The sequence below is a fragment of the Carcharodon carcharias genome, chromosome 6 (assembly GCF_017639515.1).
Source record: "Carcharodon carcharias isolate sCarCar2 chromosome 6, sCarCar2.pri, whole genome shotgun sequence".
Taxonomy (NCBI): domain Eukaryota; kingdom Metazoa; phylum Chordata; class Chondrichthyes; order Lamniformes; family Lamnidae; genus Carcharodon; species Carcharodon carcharias.
In genome coordinates this window covers 160,653,745-160,668,138 of record NC_054472.1, presented here as the reverse complement: position 1 = coordinate 160,668,138, position 14,394 = coordinate 160,653,745, and the positions used below count along the sequence as shown (strand labels likewise).

The 14,394-nt window shown below is 41.4% G+C and overlaps 1 protein-coding gene across 1 annotated transcript in view; it reads left to right on the top strand.

Annotated features, from left to right (window-relative positions):
* Positions 1 to 12,805, top strand: part of LOC121278847 (collagen alpha-1(XXII) chain-like) — a 182,381-nt gene extending 169,576 nt beyond the window's left edge. Inside the window, exons 11-14 of the mRNA XM_041189305.1 lie at positions 1,815 to 1,868; positions 3,474 to 3,512; positions 4,462 to 4,582; positions 12,702 to 12,805. Coding sequence (XP_041045239.1) covers positions 1,815 to 1,868; positions 3,474 to 3,512; positions 4,462 to 4,582; positions 12,702 to 12,805 — 318 coding nt within the window. The remainder of the gene's footprint in view (positions 1 to 1,814; positions 1,869 to 3,473; positions 3,513 to 4,461; positions 4,583 to 12,701) is intronic.
* The last annotated feature ends 1,589 nt before the right edge of the window (positions 12,806 to 14,394 follow it).

The window sequence follows — 14,394 nt, the reverse complement described above, 5'->3', positions numbered from 1 at the left end:
GCCAAATATTCAATAGGATATTTGAATTTGTTCAAATTAATCATAACCAAATAAGCTCATTTTAATATTTGTTTGACTACCGTATGTACCTACTCACTACCAATTTTCCAGCCGCTGAGATGGCCTGATTAAAATGGATTACCTATCACTAACACAATTGTTCTATGCTTGACCCTTGAGCTACAGTAGACATGCAGGCTATCCAGTTTCATCACACATGAATCAAATGTAAGCTTTAATGGATAAAATGTGCGTACAGTCTGATTTTAACCAGTACTCACTATATGATTGTTAATACTTACTCACCAATTAGTAAAGGTTAGCTTTTGTGATTGTAATGCATTAGCTATTGCTAGGCAGGCCACCTAAAAAATCTTGATAGCTAATAATACTCCATTATTAGAAGATACTAGCTTCTTAGTGAACTGAATGGAGTGTCAATCAATCTAGGATTTTTATCAAATGAGATATAAAGATTCTCATCCTTAAACTAAGTGGAACTTAGCACATGGATGTAAAGGGCAAGCCTGAAGTGATTACAAGCATCTTCAACCAGATGCGTCAAGTGGATGATACCAATTGGACTCCTCTCAAGATCAACACAATCATAGGTACCAGAGTCCAGCAAATTTAGCTCACCCCACATCGTATTAAAAGCAGATGAGTGTATTGACACAGCAAACTATCTAGGCCCTGACAATATCCTGGTAATAGTGCTGAACATCTGTACAACAGAACTACTCAGTCCTTATCCAATCTGTTCCAGTAGCTATGTCACATTGGTATCTACCCAACAATCTGGAATATTGCTCAGGTATGTCCTCCACCAAAAAAATAGGATAAATCTAACCCATCCAATTACCATGTTATCAGTTTCCTCCTAAACATCAGCATTAATAGAAGGAGTCATCAGTAATGTTGTTGACTACCTGCTCACCAATAACTGCCTCACTGAATTACCTGGAAAAACTCAGCAGGTCTGGCAGCATCGGCGGAGAAGAAAAGAGTTTCCTTCTGTTGAAGGGTCATGAGGACTCGAAACGTCAACTCTTTTCTTCTCCGCTGATGCTGCCAGACCTGCTGAGTTTTTCCAGGTAGTTCTGTTTTTGTTTTGGATTTCCAGCATCCACAGTTTTTTGTTTTTATCACTGCCTCACTGATGCTCAGTTTGGGTTCCATCACTTGGTTCCAGGCTACAGCACAGCTTTGCTCCTAACATGGACTCAAGTTAAATGTCAATAAAGTGGTAAGAGAAGCTGGCTTTGATACCAAGGATGGGATTTTCCAGCCCTGCCCGTCACCAGGATCGTCTGGTCCTGCCGAAAGTCAATGGACTTTTGGCTAGTCCACCCGGCGGGTCCTGCCTTGACAGGGCCGGAAAACCCTGACCCAAGACTATGTTTGATCGAGAATGGTACAAAGGAGCCTGAGAAAAACTCAATTCAATGGGAGTCAAAGGGGAAACCCTTTACACAAATTGTCCTTTTGTCCTTGTTGAAAAACTGAGGTGAAAGACTAAGATTTGTACACAACGCGAATTAAAAAATGCAGACGACAAGATGTGTAAATCAATAAGAACAGATAAAGTAATACCAAGATTGAATTTTTAAAAAGCCTTCTTAATGTAGAAGTTTAGTTTGTTGAAACTCTTGCCTTCTCCCTTTATACACAGACACATTTGCCTCTACTAAATGATCGTAATTGTGTGAGACTCCACTGGGAAAATGCTTATGATGGATTGGTACAAATAAACCTGTGATTGGTTTCACAGCTATTGACTTGAACCTAAAAAGTTTTTCATTTCATGTTGGCAGGGTGAGCCAGGCAAAGTAGGAGCTCATGGTCCCAAAGGAGAAAAAGGAGAACCAGTAAGTACTTACATATTAAATGAGGAATGTCAAAGTCATTTGTGGTAATATGGTGGGGATAGCATGTTGTAGTCAACTTCCTTAATTCTATTTCTAAGCTGGCATTTCAGTGTTACATTATCATTTGAAATGTTGAACTTCAAAGCACATTTGCACATGGCTCAAATGGATGCAAAAAATACTGATACTGTTCAAACAGGAGCAGAGACCAACATTTCTTGTTCAACCAAGACTATCAAAAACAGATTAGCTGGTCATTCATTTCATAATAGTTTTATAGAAATTTGCTGACACAGAATGATTTCTGCGACTGCCTACATAATAAGTTACTGATGGTGGTTCATTATTTCAAGACCTTATGAGGTATTTCAGCACGATAAGGTACCATATGGAACTATTAAATGATAGAAGTTTGCAGCACTGAAAAAGGGTACTCATCCCATCATTTCTGTGCTAGCTCCTTGTTACAGCAATCCAAAACCTAATTGCACTACGCTGCCATAGCCCAGCTTCAAATATTTATTAAGTTTTCCATTATAAGTTACAATGGTCTTTGCCTTTCTGTTGAACACTCCCCACAGCCCAAAGTATAAAAGCAAAATGTTTCTCTTTGCCTCTCACATTCCAGTGCTATTACCAAACTAGTATGTGGTATGTATTGGAATTGAAGCAGTTACAAGGTTGGTAACAATCTTTTGCAATAGTGAAGATTAATTATGTTAAAGCTTTCATATTTCTCAGTCATTCTGGTGATTGCAATATATGCAATCATCTAATGTCAGTCTACTGATTGATTACCATAAAATCTATAGAAGTGGTTCAAATTGCTTGACTTGCTGATGAAATAAAAATAAGGCATGAACAATATTTACATTTGGCCATTGGTTTACCCACGCTATTCTAGATGCCATCACATTTCCAAAGCACCTAGAGGCATTATCATTGTAGCAGTTGTCATGAAAAAGACATCAGCAATCAAAAAACAAATATTAGTCAGATAAATGATGCATAACTCAAATTGCATCAGAAGAATTGCTGCATTTCTAAAATATCACTAAATTAGTTGGATGTTCCTTCATGACTGCAAGAGCCATCGATAACTATCTGTTTTTTCTCTCCACTCACCAAAAATATTCCCTTTCTTTTAAGTAATCCTCCTTCTACCGTTTTCTTGCTGCGACACATTTTTACACTTTCCAATTGAACAGTGTTTCATCCTCAAGTCACTCGCTTAAAACATGTCAATTCAAAACAGGGGATTCCTCAGCAGAAATTTGGCAGCAGTCCTGAAGGAGTGGTGTGAACATCTGTTTTAGCTGTTTATGCCATATCTTCAGGTGTTCGCTGACCTCCCAACCAAAGTTACAGAGGGACAAGTTTTGTGGAAATTCCATTTGATTTTCCTTTAAAGGAGGTCTCCAGAAATTGAGAATCATTTAAGCAAAGAGGCCAACAATTCTTCGAAGAAGTGAAGTACCAATATCATTTATGAGATAATTGAGAAAGATGGAAGAGAATTGGTTCAGTTTGAGTGGGATATTTTTAAATTCCCATTAATGATGGAAATGAGAGGAAGCTTTACTGATAATATTCTTTATATTTCAGGGCAAAATAAGCTATGCTTCATGGGAAAAAGGTGAAAAGGTAAGAAAAATTATTTGTTAGGCTGGAAAAATTTCACTATCAAATGGGGGTCCATCTGTGCCCGTGTATCAAAACGTGTATCAAAACAAAACAAAACATAGCAGAGGGCAAGTAGTTAGATATAACTCCCCATTTTAATGCAAAACTGAAAAACAAGAAATGTAAGTTTAAAAACAATCCCAATTTTCATAAATAATACTGTGGATGCTAGAGATCTGAAATACAAACAGAAAGTGCTAGAAAAACTCAGCACATCAGGCAGCATCTGGGGAGAGACAAAGAGAGTTAGTCTTTCCAGTCCAATATGACCCTTCTTCAGAACTGAAGCGAGGTAGTAATGTGATGGGCGCTATGCTATTGAAAAGGGGTGAGGGTCACGTGAAGCAAAAGGGAAGCACAGGAGTAGATTCAATAGTGGGGGAGATTAAATGACAAAGGTGTAATGGGACAAAAGGTAAAGAGAGTGGTAATGATCATAGTAAAGAAACAAAACTTTGGTCCAAGTAGGTGTTAATAGCAGAATAAACGTCAGCACTGCCTGGAAGTAAAAACATGAGACACGGGCACTTTTGGAAAAAAATACAAAATGGAGGTCAGTGCCATGGTCTGAAGTTGTTGAACTCAATGTTGAGTTCAGAAGTCTGTAAAGTGTCTAACCAGAAGATGAAGTGCTGTTCCTTCCCCAATTTACATACTTCCTTTTCTAAAGATGTTAATGAATGAGAGTATAATTCCAGTATTGTTGGCAGACCTACACTGTGCTCCACTTCCCCATTTCTATTTAAGAATTAGGGTGCTGGGGAGGGATTAAGATTGGAGTGATAACCAACAAAAATAAAATAACTGACTGACAGTCTTATGTACCTAATAGTTATTGGTATGACACTCCAACATCCTACTTGCAACTAGTAGTAATTCCATAACCTACCGATATTGACCTTGTAACTAGAGCCAGAATCTTCCTACACTGCAGAAAGTGAAGTCAGGCCCTGTAGTCAATACTACTTCTAATAAGCTCTACCTGTCTCTATCTCCTTGGACTGTAGTTCGGATTAAGACACTGTGTGAAAGTAAGAACTTTGTACTAAGATTGCCAGTCAAAGCTGACTTCACATGTCCACATGTAACATCTCCTAATTTACACCTGATCCCATTTACCTATCACCTCAATGATCTGGGCACCTGATTGACTCCTGATCTGACAACACCTCAATTTTACGATTATCATCCTTGTTTTCAAATACCTCCATGGCTTCACCCCTCCCTATTTCTGTAACCTCCTCTAGCCATACAACCGTCTGAGGTCTCTACTGACCTCCAATTCTGGGTCCTACGCATCCCCAGTTGTGATCACCCCATCACTGGTAGTCATGCCTTCAGCTGCCTCAGGCCTAAACTCTGAAATTCCCTCAATAAACTCTCTGCCTCTCTACTACTTTTTCCTCCTTTAAGACACTGCTCAAAACCCATCTCTTTGACCAAGTTGTCACATTTTGTTTGATAATGATCCTGTGAAACGCCTTAGACTTCCTACCACATTACATAAATAGAATTTATTGTTTTCTTTGAAACAAGCCAGCACTGACTAACTTTGGCCAAACCAATAGCAGACACAAAGGAATGTAGGCTCAGTGTTTGGACACTTCTCACTCGGCACATCATCCTAAACTGGCTCAGCATCATTTCTGAACCGCCCACTGAGCTCAGTCTTTATAAATGAGATATTTCATAGCATCATATAAGTTACAACATAGCAGAGAGCTCTTTCTTGTAACCCCATCCACAGAGATCCTTTTATTTATTATTTTTCAAATATTTATATGGCAACATTTCCTTTCAACTGTTATTTTGGTATCTGCCTCAATAGCTTTTGATGGTGAAAAATGCCCTCAGTTCAAAAAACATCAATGTAGTGATACTGAGAGTAAAGGCATAAATGTGAAAAATAATCTGATTTTTTAAAAAAATTGGTGCCAAAGCCTATACAATCATAAGAACACAAATATAGGGCAATCAATTCTATTCCCATAGCTATGTTGAATACCAGGGGTAGACAGACATCTGATATAGCTTTGCTGTGGCAAAAATGACAGGAAAAGCATCAGAAGATGCTCCCCTTATTTGCATATTATTACACTGCGTCTGTTCATAGCTGAGCTGATATATTGTACGTCCTGGAGCCTACCATTGACCAGAAACTGAAGTGGAGTATCCATTTAAATACTGTGCCTACAAGAGCAGGCGAGAGGCTGGGAATTCTGCAGTGAGTAACTCACCTCCAGGCTCCCCAAATCCTATCCACCATCAAGGCACAAGTCAGGATTGTGATGAAAAACTCTCCACTTGCCTAGATGAGTGCAGCTCCAACAACACTCAAGAAGCTTGACACCATCCAGGACAAAGCAGCCCCCTTGATTGGCACCCATGCAAAGTGTACTGTCTGCCAGATGGCCTGCAGCAACTCGCCAAGGCTCCTTCAACAGCACCTTCCAAACCCGCAACAGCTACTATCTAGAAGGACAAGGGTAGCAGGTGCATGGGAACACCACCACCTGCAAGTTCCCTTCAAGCCACTCACCATCCTGACTTTCAACTAAATTGTCACTCCTTTTCTGTCGTTGGGTCAAAACCCTGGAACTCCCTTCCTTACATCACGGGATGTGCCTAAGCCACGTGGACTGCAGCAGTTCAAGAAAGCAGCTCACCATCACCTTCTCAAGGGCAACTAGGGATGGGAAATAAATGCTGGCCTAGCCAGTGACGCCCACACCCCATGAAAGAATAAAAAATATTCCCTCATCCCGCTTGGTTCTTTTAACAATTACCTTGAATCTAAATCTAACCCTCCCACCAGTGGAAATGGATTCTTCATCTTTACTGTACCAAAATCCCTCATCCTTTTGAACGCTTCCATCAAATCTCACTTTAAATTTCTCTACTCAAAGCAGAACAATCCTTTCTTCTCCAAACTCTCCAATTAACCAAAATCTCACTTGCCTGTACTATTCTAGTAAATACTATCTGCATCTTCTCAAAAGCATTGGTATTCTTCTTTAAGTGCTGTGCTCAGAATTGGACATAATTCTCTAGTTGAGACTTAAATGATTTTGCATAACCTTCATGCTTATGCACTCTAAGCCTCTTTAATAAAGCCATGGATCCCACATGTCCTGCCACCTATAAGGATTAAAAATTCAATTCTCATTAGTCAAATTTAAGTCTTCATTTATAATGCAGGCACTAATCTTAGAATGAATCTCTAGCCATCATTACTTGGCATACACAGCCCGGCAGCGAATCTGACTCTTACAGCTGGCAGAAGCTGTGACCTGGACAGAGATGAGTTGCTGGTGGAAAATGTTAAACATATGGAGAGTGTAAGTGGAAGCCTCCAGACATTCATATTATTTAAGAAAGATCTGCTTCAACTTATAAAGAGGTCCAAAAGACTCCCTGTTCACTTTTTAAACCGGCTAAACTCCATAAGTTTTCATACCAATGCAGCATGAAACGACCTTCTCTAGGCCTTCTCATTCAAGAGCTCTGGGAGTTCGTCCAGGGCCCAATTTTAGCATTACATTGTCACTTTTGCATTGTTTTGAATTCACAGCCACTTTGACACAAAAATAGGAGTATATCTATATCCTAAGGATCTCTTGTCAATCCCACCAATTTGTGGGAATATCTTCTGAGTGTCATTTACAGCCTTCCATCTTGTAAGACAAAGCCTTACACCGTAGTGGTCAACTCTGTGTTAAGCGTTGCCTGGTGTGGCTCAGGGGCCCCACTCTGCCACAGCACTGTGCCGCATTTGCTGCGGGAGAAGACAATGGGCTGAGAAGATACAGGATTTGCTGACCTCTGTTTTCTCTAGGCCCTCTTCTCAGCCAACTGAGCCTTCCATTTCTCCTAAACTCTTCCAATTACCCGCCAACAGTCAATCTCCAGAAGCCACAGCCATTGGCGACTGTCTCCCAGCTGCCAGTTTCAATGTCTGCCATCTTCATATCTCATTTGCAGGTGTCCTTGTAGCAGAGCTATCCACATCCAGGAGATCATGACCCAGCGGCCAGTTCACTTTACGGAAGGTCTTTGGGTATATGGCCATTATCCACCTTTTGAATGTGGCCAAGCCAGTGCAGATGCTGTTGACTTAGCAATGAGTGTATGTTGATTGAATTAACATGCTCCAGGGCCTCTAAGTTGGTGACCTTGTCTTTCCAAGAGATATTGAGGATACATCTGAGACAGTGAAGGTGGAAACTGTTTAACCTTTTTTCCTGCCTAGCTGTTATGACTGGATCCACAGATGAGGTCCCCCAGTTAGTTAAATTCCCAAAAAAGATCCCCAATTTGTTATGACCTGGATGGGACCCCAATTTTGTTCTGATCCTGAGTGAGGAGGAATGAGCTGGTTCCCTTTCTTTATTCAACCCCCTCAACTGGTCGCAACAAAGTTAATTTAAAAATCCTTTTCCTGTGCATACCTTTTCCCATTTCAAATGTATTTACTTTTTAGAAGGAGCCAATTTAATGAGGCTTTCTTGAATCAAAGCAAGAGTAACTTTATTAGTCACTAAAACCTGAGAAAAATAATTTTAAAAAACTTGACACCCATACACACAGATCAGAAATGAGAAGTTATGAGTCCAAATAAAAGTTTTAACAATAAACAAATCAATCCTTGGCTTGTCCATGAAGCATAGATGCTGGTATGTTGTGGCCATTAAGCTGGGTATTTCCAGTGGGGCTGACTTTGGCAAATTCTCACTCAGTTGGAGACACTTGGTTCTGCAGGGTAACTGAAGAGGCTGTCATTTTTCCTGTTGTTTGTTTTCTGCTGAGTTTTGCCTCCAGCAACAATGAGAGAGAGAAAAAGATTTCACCTGCAAACTGCAAGGGTAACTTACTTTTTCTTCTTGCTGCTGTCACCCACAAACACCAGTCTGCAGCCAGCTTTTCAACCCATTTTCTTGTGTATTCTTGGGAGGTGTGGCAGGTAATGTGTGCCAGGCAGACCAAATCCACAAGGGAGACTTGGCCACACTATCACAATGGTTTTACAATTTGTATTTATTAACAGGAAGATTTGTGCACTGAATTCAGAAGTAATGAGCCCCTAACACATTTAGAGATTTAAAAAATTAAATTAAAACATTTATTAACAAAAGAAAAAATTTCAAGCACATACATAAAATTACAGTTACTTAACACTATAACAAATCCCAAAATTCCTAGTTAACCTGACTTCCAACTGCAAACCATCTTTAAGGCAATGGTCCAAAATAGATTTTAAATTTAGATAGGCAATCCAGCAAGTTTACCACAGCACCCACACGACAATGGAATTCCAAAGGCGTTTCTCCAGCTTTGGTTACTGGACACAGGAGATTTCTGCAAAAGTGCAAATGTGGCTGGAGGCTTTTTAGCAAGGATGTTTTACATAGTCCTTTCAGATCTTACATGGACCCCTAATACAACCTTCCATCCTTCTTTTTATGTGTTTCTCTCTCTTTAATCTGTAAATTCCATTGTTCTATATGTCTTTGGAAATTTACTTTTCTCATAATATAAAAATCTTTCATGTTATTAATATGGTCAGTACCTTTGGGAAAAATAAACATACTGCTTGACCTTGCTTATCTTGTTAGTTGTAAACATGCTATCACCCCTTTCAAACCTAAACAACCCCTTCACTTATCTAAAAATGCAAATTTCCTTCACACCCTACATGCTACCCTCATCCATGTTTACTCATTAGTATTTCAAATCTAACTTCTTTTGATAATTTCAACCTTGCAGTCTATCTGACTCCAATTCAGTTAATTCACACTGACAGAACTGTATACACTCACACTCATAAACCTACTTTACAATAAACTAAACAATATTATGAAAAATATGATAGTTTCATGACAGAAAGGAAATAGTCATGTCTTGTGCACAAGGTCCATTTTTCTTTCATCTCAGATCATTTTATACATTCTGAAATATAAATAAACAAGAGATGGATTTGATATGACTGCTGAGATGTGTAAATCAGTCTTTTGTCTCCGTAAACCATAGGAGATTAATGTTCAGTCTTTTGCATCTTTCCTATCTCCCTTTCAAGCATCTCTGTTTGACGAAGGCCTTACACCACTTCAGGTGCAACATTCCATATTCTCTCAGGACAGGTCTGTCAGTATAATCCACATAGGAATTTTCCAGCAAGTGGTCAATTTACATTGTCAGCCATCTTTTGATCAATCTTTACTTGTATTTCTTTTAAAAACACAGTTTTTCCTTAAAAAAAAAGTTCAATCTTCCCGTAGGAAGTTGGTAGCTGGAGAACAATGTTGTGACACCAGCACACATTATCCAGCTCTTCAGTATCATAGACACTGAGGACGCAGGCTTGGTAGACCTGTAGTTTGGGACTGGATTTTATGGCCCAACACTGGGCTTGTTTTTGGCAGGTGGAGGGAGGGGGCAGGATAAATATAAGGGGTGCAACCCCACTGCCTTCCCAAACCACCCCTAAATTGGTTCCCATCAAGCAGTAGGTGGGCAGATGCCGAAATCAGCAGCCCACCCATCTTTTTTCAAAAAAATAATCAGTGGGCATTTGAGCTTGTTACCAAGCCAATTGACCCATACTTCACACTGACAATTCCATTGAACTGTTGGCGTGGGCAGGTGGGCAGGAGTGGGGAGCTGGCTTTTGAAAATGTTTTTTGAAAAGGCAGGAAGGAAGTGGGGGGCAGAGCATTCGGGGGATGCCCTTTGTGCATCAGTGGCAGCCCCCTCCTAAGATGTTACCTCACCTTTGTTCCTCCTCACTTGGCCCCTGTACTCCTGCCTTCCCTCTCCCCCCACCACTTGGCTGCCCAATCCCTCCCCTCCTAAAGGTCCAGCACTTATCTGGCTCTGGGATCCATTGAGGTTCTTCGTGGGCCTCTTTACAGTTTCGGCAGCTCCCACTATTCAGTACTAGCACTGCTGGCCAATCGGGTTGGCTGGCAGGTGTCAAGACCAGCTCTTCCTCCCACTGAAGGATGCAAGTCCCACTCTCAGCCTCTTTCGCCAGCCAGCTGAACGTTATCACTGCAGGGTGGGATTTTTAAGTCTTGCAAGTCGGGTGTGGTGAGCAGGTTGCCTCCTCCCTGTGAAACCCAGCCCTTGGTGTTCTTTGTCATGTTACTGTTGTTGTGAGAGAGCAACACTCTAAAGTCAGCATTTTGATTACCTAACACTGGAAAAACAAACCAGAAAAAGAAGCAGGACTGCTGCATGAGAAATGTAAAATATTGTTAATGGGGCCAAGTGTGCACTACTTATTCCCTTTTTAGATACTAGGGTAGTTCACATTAAGCTGAGAAGTAGAAACAATCTATTGGGATGCTTGGTGGGGTGGGTGTTGGCGTGGAGGGGAGTTGGGGGGATGCTGATAGAAGATGATAGTAAACTGCTACATTTAATACTTTTATTATTCTTTGAAGATTTGAACAGCCATTCTCCAATATTTAGAGTTATACAAATTCTTAAGCAGCAAGTTAAACGTTTACAGTAATTGACACTGAGATCTCTAATAGCAATGCTGACTGAGTTGTTCTGGCTGGCGTCACTTACAAGCTGTTTTTAACCATTGGAACAATTCTGGCCTGATATCTGATGCTCAGTCCAGCCCAAATACACTTGAGCTCTCTATATACTTCATAAAATTTATAAATAAATCTCTAATAACCCTCATTCAATCTAGCCACATTGGTGTTGCTGTCTACGATCTGACTAGCTAAAAATGAAGCATAAATTTGGTTGAGTTGGTAGCACTCCTGCCTTGGAAATTTATGGGCCCATCCCTATGCTTAGCCTTGAGTTTAGAAAGCTAGGCTGATGCTCTTGTGCAGTGCTGAGGGAATGCTGCATGCTAAGAGGCATTGCTATTTGAGTGACATCTTATCAAAGCCCATCTCTGTTTGACATGCAAAGTATGCCATGGCATTAGTTGCAGAGTTGAAGTGAGGTGACCAACATTCATCCTTTAACAAAAACAGAGTAGTGGGTTGTTCATTTAATTTATTGTTTGTGGCATCTTTCTGTGCACAATTGGCTTCTATGTTTTTCTACACATAAACAGTGACTGTATTTGAAAAGTATTTCATTGGTTGTGAGGTGGTTCTATCCATAAGAAGTGATAATGTATTATATAAATCCAAATTCATTTTTTCTTACCAATAATTTACACTTATCTTGATATGTTGTTCTCCCTCACTTGCCACCAGCCTCATGCCATTGTATTGATCCAGTTAGGGATCAGTAACTTTTTGCTTAAAGTGGACAAAGTTTGAAATCCCAGTTACCCACCAGGAGAATAAAGCCACAAGATACCACACTGCATGTTAAATAGCAGATGCAACATAGACAGGTCTCACAGATTTCTCAGCAAAACACACAGACATCAGTGACCACCCGAAGTCACAATATCTCATTAAAACTCTGACTCCCTTGTCAGGGATTTCCACTCTTTGCTTTTGAAGGTCTAACCTCTGAATTCTCTCACCAGCTGTTCTGACTCAGGCTGCCTCAATGACTGCTCACCCCAAAATGGTTCAATCTCTTCTCCTAAAACTGCATTCTGTGGGATTCACAAAGCTCCACTTCTGCCTCTAATCATCAGCACACTTCCAATTCTTCTGTAGACTGCTAGCTTCACAAAGCTAGCACTGCCTGAGTTTCTCTGAGCTCCAGTCTTCCAGCTGTATCGAGGTATAAATGGCTCCATGAACTTCTCTGAGCCTCAACTGCCTCCAGCATTGAACCAACGACCTTCCTCCACCTTCCCAGCTACCCAGGACTTCTCCTGAGTCCTAAGTTCACTGAACAGTTCCTGGGCATTTCTGAGCCTTAATTGCCTGGAACATGCTTACAACAGTACCTTTTCAACCTGGCCTCTTCCCCCTACTGCAGAACACTCCCTCCTGGCAAACACACATAAATTGAAACCGCAGAGCCTTCCTGAGCTCCACCCACCTCCATGATGACATAACCTGCTCTGGTCTACCCTGCAACTGACCTAAAGCCAATTATCCCTCCTTTTACAATATCAACAGCTAAGTAAGCCCACCTGTTGTTCAATGGCTCTATCTCTTTAAGTCTCACTCTGTTAAACAAACATGGGTAACCTTTTGAATTGATATTTTCTTTTAGGTGTTCTGGCAATTTCTAAAGCCAAGCATTTTACTTACCTGACCTTCACAACAACAATCTTCCCAGAACTAAACATTACCTCAAAAACATTAACGTTAACATGAACCATGAAATAGATGTTTGCAACACCATTGTTTATTCCCTTTACCTATTAGGTGGTATAATGGAGATCTTTGTTCCAGTGTCTGCATATGCTGTTCTGGAGCCATTCTTAAAGGTGTTCTCAGTTAGTACAAATTGACTATTTAGCTCCACCCCAAGCTAAGTTTGATACCTATCTATGAGAGGCTAGTGACCACCGTGGACCTGTTTGAGCTGAATCAAAAAGGCTGCCGTAAAAATAATCAATGACTATTAAGTTATTTTTCTGTAAAACATAGCTGCGATTATTATGTACTAGCTGGATTATATGCTGCCCCACTGGCAGGTTTGAAGGCGGAGTTAGGGGCAGGTGGTGGTGTTTGTAAAATCCAGCGTGTGGCCTTCCTACTGCCTGCCCACCCAAGCCCTGCCTGTCTGAAATATCATGGTGGGGGGTGGGGGGGTTTGCAGTGGAGACCTTGGCCATATTGACACCCTGAAATGACCCTGCCCGGCTTCTCAAATCCACCTCGTCCTTCTCGCTAGGTCCTGCCACCTCAGCCCCAGTCAAATTCTCGCCACTTGTCATCTGGCTGCAGCATCGATCTCCACTGGGGACTGCCGATAGTCCCAGCAGTGGCCACCGCTTGTCCTTGGCGCTGCTGTGCCCACAGAGCAGCCAGCCATTCGATTGGCTGGCAGCTCTCTGAGGCGGAGCTTCCTGTCCCTGAGGGGCAGAAATTCCACCTCCAGCCGATTAACGGTCAATTTGGTGGAATTTATTAGCTTTACAGGTAAAAAGGTACATTCAGTTTTGGCTTCTATGCTAAGGAAAATAGCGCAGGTGTATAACAGACAGCTGGTCCGATATTCTCCGTTTTACACTGCACTACAAGTTGAAATTATGCCCACTGAATCTAAGGGCTGAATTTTCACCTCGGCTTGCGTTTGTGCACCCGACACGCACGAGCGTGAAATGGCGTGCGATATTTTGGTCGGCAGGCACACGCGGGAGTCAGCAACGCGTCCACCGACAATTAAGAGGGCTGTTAAGCCTATTAATAAATCAGTTAAGTTGAATTTTTCACTGGCCTTACGGTTGGCAGGTGAGCCAAGCAGCTTTCGCGAAGCCTCATCCACGGGTGGGATGAGGTTTCGAAGAGCGATTAAAAAATATACTAAAGCTTTAAAAACTCATTTTTAATATATCCCTGCTCATGTGATGGAGTCACATGTGGGAGCGTGTTTTCCTTAATTTTAAAATCTTTATTTGTAAATTTAAAAATCTTCGGACCCCTGAGGCCAGCTCCGTGTCTTCAGGGAGCTTTCTGTGAACGCTCCCGCGCGCACGCTCTGACTTCTGCCCTCGCCCTCCTCCGCAGCACCCCTCCCCACCCTGGCAGCGCTGAGCGTTGCAGCATGCTATTAATTGGCCAGCCAGCGTGAAATCGCGGTTAGGGACTGATCACTGATAACAGACCGTTGCTCGGCTACTCCTGGGCCCGCTCACCACACCCGCTCGACAAGAGGAAAATCCTCCCCTGTGAGTAAAAGGATAGTTTCACTGTACGCTACTCAACAGGTCTACAGCATCCCAAAATGGAGCGAGGAC